This window comes from Prionailurus viverrinus, chromosome A3 (assembly GCF_022837055.1).
Source record: "Prionailurus viverrinus isolate Anna chromosome A3, UM_Priviv_1.0, whole genome shotgun sequence".
Taxonomy (NCBI): Eukaryota; Metazoa; Chordata; class Mammalia; order Carnivora; family Felidae; genus Prionailurus; species Prionailurus viverrinus.
Window position 1 is genome coordinate 30,581,964 of NC_062563.1, and position 10,230 is coordinate 30,592,193.

A 10,230-nucleotide genomic window follows, 5' to 3' on the forward strand; every position below is an offset into this window, starting at 1 on the left:
TGTAGATTTGCTTGTTCTGGACACTTCATATAAATGGTGTCCTATTATGAGATTTTTGTGACTGGCTTCTTTTCACTTAGCATGTTTTCAGGGTTCATCCATGTGGTAGCATGAATCAGTAGTTTGAATTTCCATGTGAATTAAAAAAAAATTTAATGTTTTTACTTAGAGAAAGAGAGAGCATGAGCAGGGGAGGGGCAGAGAGAGAGAGGGAGACACAGAATCCGAAGCAGGCTCTAGGTTCTGAGTTGTCAGCACAGAGCCGGATGTGGGGCTTGAACTTGTGAACTGCAAGATCATGATGTGAGCTGAAGTTGGATGCTCAACCAACTAAGCCACCCAGGAGCCCCTCCATGTGAATTTTACCATCACTTTGTCAGTGGCTGCAAAAAAAGGCATTTACGATTTTGATAGGGATCCTGTTGAATTTGTAGGTCATGTTGGAGGGTATTGCGATCTTAACATTATCAAGTCTTCTGATCCAAGATAAAATGTCTTTCCATTTATTTAGAATTTTGCTTTTTTTTTTTTCTTTAATGTTTGTTTTGAGGGGAGGGGCAGAAAGAGGGGGAGAGAGAATCCCACTGTGAGTGCAGAGCCAGATGCAGGCTTGATCTCACAAACTGAGATCATGACCTGAGCTGAAATCAAGAGTTAGATGCCTAACTGACTGAGCCACCCAGGTGTCCCCTAGAGTTTTGCTTTCTTTCTCCAAAGTTATATTTGTAGTTTTCAGTGTACGGTTGTTACACTTCTTTTGTTAGATATATTTCGAAGCATTTTATTCTCTTTGATGCCATGGTAAATGGAGTTCTTTAAAAATTTTATTTTCAGGGGCGCCTGGGTGGCGCAGTTGGTTAAGCGTCCAACTTCAGCCAGGTCACGATCTCACGGTCCGTGAGTTCGAGCCCTGCGTCAGGCTCTGGGCTGATGGCTCAGAGCCTGGAGCCTGTTTCTGATTCTGTGTCTCCCTCTCTCTCTGCCCCTCCCCTGTTCATGCTCTGTCTCTCTCTGTCCCAAAAATAAATAAACGTTGAAAAAAAAATTTTTTTAATAAAAAAAAAAAAATTATTTTCAGTTATTTAGAAACACTTGTTTTTTTGTATTGGGACACATTAAAAATTTTTTTTTAATGTTTATTTATTGTATTTTTGAGAGAGAGAGTGAGAGCATGAGTGGGGGAGGGGCAGAGAGAAGGAGACACAGGATCCGAAGCAGGCTCCAGGCTCTGAGCTGTCAGCATAGAGCCCAATGTGGGGCTTGAACTCACGAACCACACTTAACCGACTGAGCCACCCAGGCACCCACACGTGATTTTTTAAAATGATAGTAAAGGACCATATATATATGTGCTTATGTGCTAATTTCAGGGAGTTTGTAAATGCTGCACGTTTTACGTTTGAATTTGCAGCTTTTGTGCACTGTTAATCACTTTCTGATTGGGTTTGTGTTTTGATCGGTTATTAATGTAGCAGTGCTGCTCTACAAGTACTTTGAAGTACTTGGCCTTCTAGGGAAATCTGACCCTCTTCCGTAGTTGACTCTGGGACGCCACTTTGCTTTACTCTGATAAAGCAGTTTCCGAGCTGTGAACGTGACCATTCAGCTGATTGGTATGGCTGCGCAGCTGGGACTGAATTGCCAATAGAGGTGTCTCCCTGGAGCTGTCCTCTGGCTGCGGAAGGCACAGTGGCGCCTTAGAGTGGATCTGATGAGGTCCTAACTAGACGTACAAAGATCTGTTATCAGTGCTAGATGTCACTGGGAGCTGTGGGGAAAGGCATTTACTTAATAAGAATGCTTGAGCGGTTTCTTCCAAGTTGCATTTCTCTTTGAACAGATGCTCTGTTATTTTGTAATAAATGGTTTGAAGATTTGAACAATGTTGCCCTAAAAGTCACATTTATCTTAGTAGAGTAACATTCAAGTTCCGTTGGGCTGTGTTGCCTTTTGGTTCAGTGGCCGCATGTTTTTTTTCTTCCTTCACAGCTTTGGAAACATGATAAGTAAGGAGAAGCGAGAGGCTGTCAGTAAAGAGGACCTCGCCAGAGCAACGTTGATCACCATCACCAACAACATTGGCTCAATAGCAAGAATGTGTGCCCTTAATGAAGTAAGGGGACCTGGATTTCTTTAGATGCTCTGAGGAGAATACAGAACTTACTAAGTGGGCCTCAGCCCTGTGTACAACGTCTGTCTTGTCCGCACAGTACCTGAATATAGTTGTATGGGGTGGAGTTTCATTGGTCATGTTAAAGCTCTTCAAGTGTAGACTGCTCTTAACTGATGTTTTTTCCTCAGTGAAGATAAATATTGCCACTATGTAAAAGTAAAATCACGTCTTTTGAGGGGAAAGTAGGAAGGTAGGAAGGCAGTGAGAAGTCCGGGTGATGGGGGCAGCGGGGGGGTGCGGGGGGGTTGTAGGCGGGGTGGACAGCAGTCCCATCGAGCCCGGAGTCCCCGGGAAGGCATCCGGAGGAGTCACCGAGGCCGGGAGAAGAGAGCGGGCAGCCGAGGAGCGCCCACCCCGTGCGCCGCCGCGAGCTGTCTTTGTGCTTTCAGCTTCTTTACAGTGCTGCCTTGTAGCATTCGGGTCAAGCAGCATTGTACAGGGCTATGAAAGAACCGAGAGCGGCCTTCCCCAGGGTCCCGATGCTGCGGCTCCGCCACTTGTCCCTGCTCACGCGGTTTTGCTTACATTTACTCTGCTCAGTGGATCGTGTAGGCATGCGGCTTAAAAAAGAAACTTCGAAAGGCACAAAAGGGGATTGTCTCGTTTTTAATTAAAAAGCTACTGTATCAGCATCAAGTAATTAAAAACATTCTTCATTTGAATATGTTAGTTACTGTTTTCTTTATCGCTTGTTCCTTTTCCTGTGCTTTTATAAGATATATTAGTTGGTGTCGGTGTACGTGCCAATTGACATTTTTTACTCAAGTATTTAAAATTACACAGCTGTGTTCTTGGTTTGTTTCTGTGTCATAAGTCACTCCTGTAGAGCTGGGTGTGGGTTGCTCGCCAGCGATCGTTCTGCAGTAAGGCATTTTTAAGCGTGAAGCTTTTCTTTTGAATTTTACTCTTTTTTTAAAAAAAATGTTTATTTATTTTTGAGACAGAGACAGAGCATGAACGGGGGAGGGTCAGAGAGAGAGGGAGACATAGAATCTGAAGCAGGCTCCAGGCTCCGAGCTGTCAGCACGGAGCCTGACGTGGGGCTCGAACTAATGGACCGTGAGATCATGACCTGAGCCGAAGTCCGACGCTCGACTGACTGTGCCACCCAGGTGCCCTGGTTGAATTTTACTCTTGATGAGGGACTTACTCAGGAGCGAGGTCTCTCATGTAGAGAATATGACTGTGCTTATGCGTTTTGGTAGGAATTGCCAAGATGCTTTGCACCAGGGCCGCATTAACTTAGATCTGTTTAGGCAGTGAACGAATGGGTTGGTGTTACTACAACTTTACTCACGCTGGGGTAGAACTTCAGTTAGTTGTTCTGCTGCTAGCTTTTAGTAGGTTTAAAATATTACTCTCTTGGATTACTGGTGAGGTTGAATTTTTGTCCCTTATATTTCTTGTATAATTTGCTTATTTGTGTCGCTTTCCTTTGTTTGAATTGGGGGTCTTTTTTTTCTTTCCTTTTTTTTTTTTTTTTTTTTTTTTTACTTTTCTGTATAAAACTTTTACCAGAAGTTACTGTTTGTCATACTTAATACAAATGTTTTTCCTAATTTGTATTCTCTTGTGACATTTTCTGGCATGGCTTGAGGTGGGTCCAGAGTTATCTGGGTTCAAATTTAAGTAGCCTTGGACCAACTAGATTAAATGTAAATACTTTTTAAATTTTTTGCTCAGCAGTCAAGTTGCTGCTAAAAACTATGCACGTGGTGCTCTGTTTGGGGTAGCTTTTACGAGAGAACAGAAATTAAGATGAAAACTAATTACCTTTTTTTAATGTGCTCAGAACATTAACCAGGTGGTATTTGTTGGAAATTTCTTGAGAATTAATACGATCGCCATGCGACTTTTGGCATATGCTTTGGATTATTGGTCCAAGGGGCAGTTGAAAGCACTTTTTTCGGAACACGAGGTAAGCGGACTTATTTCTCGTGATGTGTTACAAGTGTAAAGGGCATGCAGTTCCCACCGCTTGGAACTCGAAGTAGATGTGAAATGGACTGCACTGCAGTTCTTACTTAATTTTTTGTAGACGTATGATACAGGGTTTAACTTTGTAATGTTCAAAAGCAATTTCTTACCTGATTTAATGCAAGGGAAATTTTTGGTTAACTGTGAATGTCAGCAATTTTTTTTAAGATTAAAAAAAAATTTATTTCTTTATTTTGAGAGAGAGAGCACGAGCACACACAAGTTGGGGAGGGACAGAGATGGGGAGAGGGAATCCCAAACCGGCTCTGTGCTGATAGCACAGAGGGGCTCAGTCTCATGAACTGTGGGATCATGACCTGAGCTGAAATCAAGAGTAGGACACTTAACCAACTGAGCTACCCAGGCACCCCTGAACGTTAGCAATTCTAAAGAAAAAAAACCTTGATAAACATTCACCTATATTTCTAGTGTTACTTTTTTCCAAACCATCCATTATGTTTTTCCCATTACATTTTGTAAATGCACTTACTCAGGGTTCTGCTTTTTTCATTTTGATGTTGGCTTTTGTGTGTTGATACAGTTCATGTGCCACTTATATAAGATGTGTGTTCTGAAAACAGAGAAATACGTTCTAAGATTAGAACCACATAAGAACTTCATACCTAGACAGTCTAGAAATGACAGAATGGAAGAAAATCATTGAATTGCTCCACCTGAAATTCTGTATGGGAAAGTGCCTTTCTATTTTTCCAGTTTGGGGAAAAAAATAGGACCATAGCTATGGAGGGGAACCTCTCTTCTGTCCCCTTGCTTGTGGGGCATTTGAACTATTTATTTCCAGTGTTGCTGGATCTTAGTGCTATCACAAACATTTTTCAGAATTGTTTGTGGATATTTACTTAACAGTATTTATAGGAATCGGCAGAATAAGATTTGAAGTGCTACAGGGATTGCCTTTTCCTTTAAAGTTGCTCTGAGTTTTTCCTGTTTAAGTGCCCTTATTAAGTTCATTGTTAAAATTCAAGGTGTACAGATTCCCCTTATCAAAGCTTAAAGGTTAGTCATCTAATTGTTTAACTTTATTTTATTAAAAAAAATTTAATTGAATAAATTTGACGTGTAACATTGTGTAAGTTTAAGGTTTACAGCGGGTCACTTTGATACATTTATGTGCTGGGAGGTGGTCGCTGGTGCGGCCACCTGGCCTGATGTGATAGTGCTGCATTATTACTGGCTTTGCTTGTCCTGCTGTGCATGAGATCTGTCTGGCTTATTTACTGCCCGTCAATTTGTATGCTTAAACATTTTTTGCTTTTAATGTTATTAATAAATCGGTACCAAATTATCTTTCAGTTTCTTACATCTTTTATATACATCTTGCTTTTTGTGATTTTTGACCTGTTCTATTTTGCTTTATGTTAGAATAAAAAGAAACTCTCTTTAATGTTACATTGCAGTAGAACTTTCCTCCTGCTCCATTTCTACCTCTTGAAACTTTCCTAGGCGGAAGGTGGAGATTCATTTCTTAGGTTAACTTTTCTTTTTTTTAGTCTTCACACCGTAACAGTTATAATTTGAACACTTTGTGGAGTCTTGGTTTTACGTTTTGTCATTCTTACTGCCTGCTGACTTCATGTTCCTCTCTGGTTATGCTTGCTGGCCCCGCTGTCTTTTTTCCAGTTGCATCTAGGCTTCTGACTCCAGTGTTGATCGCCGCACTTGTGAAAATTTGATATGTTAGGCCCTGACATATGAAGGCTCTTCCCGTGTGAAGTCGGGAAGTGAAAGTTTTGTATAGATTCCTCTCTGCCCTCTGTCTGCCTTTGCTGTTCTCATCTTAGCATTTTGTAGCTTGTAACGACTTACACCTTCTGCTCGGTGGTGGGTCTTGGGTCTTCAGTGGAGCGCATTACATTGGTTAACTTCATCTCTTCTTTTGCAAAATAAAAGATCCAGAAGGCCACGGGAAACAGAGTGCGTAGCCAGCTACTAAAACGAGTGCCCGCCGGTGAGCCCACCTGAGCCCACCCTCCGCCAGCTGGTGCACTTATGGGCGTCCTCTCAGGATGCTCATCGTGTGGCTGGCTGTTTTTAAAACCAAGAAACAGAGTGAGAGGAGAGGCTTCAGCTTCTCTCTTGTGTGGCCACGTTTCTTGGAGAAGCTTTCCTTGGAAAACGGAGTGGACTTCAGTTATTTATGATATTTAGAGACCGTTAGCACGTTCTTTGCAATCCGTCAGCATGTCTTTCAGGATCTTCCCGCTTTGGTTTTTCAGTCCTTTTTGTCTTTCTTAAAGGACTTTGCTAACTGCCCGGCTAGCTCAGTCAGTAGAGCATGAGACTCTTAAAGGACTTTGCTGTGGCATCTTGTCCCTTGGAGACCTTGATGGATCCTGTATCCTGGTAGGACTGTTCTCTGAGGCCCGCAGGCACTGTCTTTTTACCAGTGTGGATTTTGTCTCATTTTTCTGTTCTAGTCCTTTTCTTTTTCTTGTCTGTTTTTGGGTTTTCATGTCTTGGTTCTTGGTTGTATTTGACCTTGGCTACTTACTTCTGGAGATGGGCTTGCATTGTCCTCCTTCAGCTGCTGCTTCTCGCTCTCATGCCTCTGCTCTCTCTCCAGGCTCTTCTGTTGCTCTTTCACATGGTGCTTTTCTGTCTGTGTCCCCCCTCTTCATGTCCCATTAGGGCACGGTCGTCCACTCCTCTGCTGCCCGCCTCTGCCAGTGCTGCCCCAACCACTGCCTTGCTCCAAATGCAGACATCCAGTTACTTCCTGGGTGCGGCTGCTTGGCTGCCTGGGGCACTCCGGCCTTGTACGTGCTGTATGGAAGCCGTTCTTGCTCGCCACGTCTCTTGCTCCTATACCCTCGTGGCTGTCACCAGATGTATGGGGGACACCTAAGCCTCCCTGCTGCCCTCTTCCCCTTCTTCAGGCAGGTCTTGAGTCCGTCCGAATCTCTTCTTGCTCTCCTTCCCATCCCCAGCCCAGTCCGGCCCTCCCCCTCCGTGACCTGCCCCTGCCGCCCCCACCCCCACCCCCCCAGCTCTTTCTGCCCCATCAATCTTCAGGTCCCGCCTTCCCTTAGTTGTCTGGAAATGCTCCGGGCCTCTGCTGCTTCTCACGTCCTCCTTCTGCAGGAGGCAGCCCAGGTATGGGCTCTTTCCAGAGGGAGCTGAGCTGCCATGGGCCTCATAGCTCCTGCAGCCCTCCCCGTGGGTTTTGGTCTCACATGCTGGCATGCCCGGGTGTTTTATACATCCAGCCCTCCTCCTCAGCCTGGGAGCTCCTTGGAGCTCAGCAAAATAGGTGCTCAGTATCGGGAATTAAGGGCACTGTTGGCTTTAACACTAGTAATCATATTTATGGTAATTTAAATAAGTCTAAGGAAAATTGCTCTCATTTGTGGTGTACTTTTTTTTCAGGGTTATTTTGGAGCCGTTGGAGCACTCCTTGAGCTGTTGAAGATCCCCTGATCACCTGGGGAGGGTTCCTGGAACATTGCACAATGGGATCTGTGAACTTTTGTTTTTTAAGAGACTTACTCAATTTTATGATGGTGTACTACCCAAATCAAAGCAAGGAAGGATGAGTGTATTTTTCTAAGTCATCAAGATAAATCCTTAAAAATTTAGTCGAAACTAGTAACCACTAAGGAAAGATACATATAAAAAAAAGTGGACATGTCCACGGCAGTGAGGATTTGCTGCAGTTAAGTTGCTCTTCAGTATAGCTTTGTTAAACCTGCCATGTGTTTTTGAAATTCCCCGTGTCACTTACTGGGAGCCACTTCAGGGGAGAGCTGTTCAGTGTTCAGCTGGCTGGTTTTGTGTCCTGTTGAACTTGCTAAATGTAAGGCAAGTACTATATGTTGTAATCTCATCACAATGTAGTCAGTATAGCCTTGGAGATCATTATCTGTGAATTAACTCTGGTGTTCATTTAGCCTCTGTGTGAACATATTGAAAAACATGTTTTATTTAAGGTTCTGCAAACTTAGAGTAATTCTGTACTTGTAATTTTGGCAATTGAGCCACTTTGGGGAAGGGCATTTCCAGGTTACTCTACACTGCAGATCCTGGGAAGGTGTGTCTGGAAAGATGGGACTTAGTCCACCCTGGGAAGAATGCCCTTGGGGGGGCGTGGGGGGGTGGGAGGTAGGGAGTTAAGCGGAGTTAAGCTAGTAGAAAAAGTGCACCTGGAAGACTAAAACCAGACTTCTCGAATCGACATTTTCAGGGAATTGGGGAGAATCTGATTGTTTCCGGCTGGTAGAAAGTGAGGAATTGAAGTCCATTGATTAACTCCTAGGGGCAGGGTAGGGAACTTTTGCCTTCCTCTCCCACTCAAGGTTTTTACTTGCCGGAAGCTGGCAAGGCTGGCTCTGAGCTTGGGGTAGGACTGAGCATGAGGGCTGCATGTGCGAGGCTCAAAAGGCAGCTTGAGGAGTCTTGGTAAATAGAGATTTAAGATGGAGTCTCGGTAGAGATTGACTTAGAGCGTTTTCTTTCTGCTGTGCAGAATAATTTAAAAAACCTTCCCCTTGGAGATAGAATATTGTTTTGAGTCTTATCTTGTGTATTTTTGTGCCTGCATTGCTGTTGAAGGCCATGAAAGGTCTGTATAAAGCAGCCTTTGAACTAGAAGGTAACCTCAAGGCTCTGCAGCCTCCTTGCGCCTGGCAGGGACCTAGGTTGGAAGAGTGCAGGGCTGGGTCACCAAGGGAGGAGGGTCGGTCGGATCCCTTGGCACCCTTTTGTGTTGGCCGCGTGGGGGCAGCAGAGGCACGTGCCAGCTCTGGGACCAAGGGCAGTTGCTTGCGGGGCAGGGAGTGGCCATTTCTCAAGGGCGCCTCTCAATGCAGCTGGGCACCAGTGGGTTTGTGGGTACTGTCAGCCTGGTGCAGGCCAGCAGAACTGGAGGAAAGCTGTGGGAATGGGACTTGTGGCTCCCGGGAGCCAGTCAGCCTCTCTTCTGCTGTTGCTGGCCCTTGCGGGCCTCAGCCCGAGTCCCCTCTAATCTCGTCTGCGCTTGGTGGCCCCACCTTCCCTACAGCCATCAAAGACCATGTCCCTACCCACCTGCTGATATGCAGTTGTGCTCCTGGGAGCCCCTGTGCCCCAGACCCTCCTCCCCACTTGCTCTTCTCCAGAGGAGGCGGGGGAGGGAGGGAGCCTGCTTCCCTGGTGGAGACCCAGGCGCCTGTGCTGGGGTCCCCTGCTCTCCCCACACGTACTGTGCTCATGAGGCTGTGACCAGTGCTTTCATGGCTGGCCTCATACAACCTCTGTTCTCCCTGCAGTTTAATGGGAACAAACCTGCCTGAGGTCACACAGCTAGACCTGGGCAGAGCCCCCTCCTGCATAGCGTTCACCTTCCGTGTTCTGCATCCTTGCCACTTCTTGCTCTTGAAAGGCTGCCTCTGTGACTTCTCTGTACTTTGTGCCCAGCCCAAAGTGTCACTGCCTGGGAGGGTGCCTGATCAGTCACCAGTGGGTTGTTACTAAGTCTAACGGACATTTCACATCCTCTTCTTCCGTTCTAACACAGCAGACCCCTCTTGCTTTTCCTTCTGCCTCCCAGGCCACCTCTGCCCGTGCCAGCCACTTCTCTGAGGACAGATCTTGCCAGCCCCCTGGGCGCAATTCTGGACTTCCCTAAGCAGTCATCAGCCCTGGACATTGATTTCCAAGGTAGCGGCCCCTCACAGCCCTTGCCTTTGTAGCCCCCCGGCAAGGACTGCCTTCCCCTCTTAGCACTGTGTGTCCCCAAGGCCATCTCTGCACGGGAGTTGCTCACATTCTCTTCCGAGCCTGATCCCAGTTTACTGCCACTTTGCTACCTCTGGCTTGTGAGATGCATGTAAACTCCCACCCCCTGGCACCACTGCCAGCCCCTGGTGTAAGCTACTGCCGTCTCAGCAGCGTCCCTTCCAGTCTGCCCTCCGTGAGTTGGCGAGGGCCCCCCGCCCTCCACTGGAGGCAGTATGTGTACGTGTGGGGTGGCTGTGGTTAGGACCCAGGTGGGAAAGGAAGGCGGCCTAAGCCAAGATTGGAGCAGTAGACGAAGGCTTAGAGGGCTGGGATGCGGTGACTGGATAGTGGGGAGGGAGTCCCAG

General features: G+C 46.0%; 1 protein-coding gene across 6 annotated transcripts in view; it reads left to right on the forward strand.

Moving 5' to 3' along the window:
- PANK2 (pantothenate kinase 2) overlaps window positions 1-9,162 on the forward strand; it is a 53,080-nt gene extending 43,918 nt beyond the window's left edge. For 4 of the 6 annotated variants that reach the window (XM_047852524.1, XM_047852527.1, XM_047852525.1 and 1 more), the window contains 3 exons: window positions 1,990-2,113; window positions 3,966-4,091; window positions 7,538-9,162. In XM_047852524.1, coding sequence (XP_047708480.1) covers window positions 1,990-2,113; window positions 3,966-4,091; window positions 7,538-7,588 — 301 coding nt within the window. In that variant the 3' untranslated portion in view covers window positions 7,589-9,162. Of the gene's footprint in view, window positions 1-1,989; window positions 2,114-3,965; window positions 4,092-7,537 lie in introns of those variants that run through there. The other 2 variants (XM_047852522.1, XR_007150854.1) reach the window with 2 other exon arrangements.
- Window positions 9,163-10,230: the final 1,068 nt, after the last annotated feature.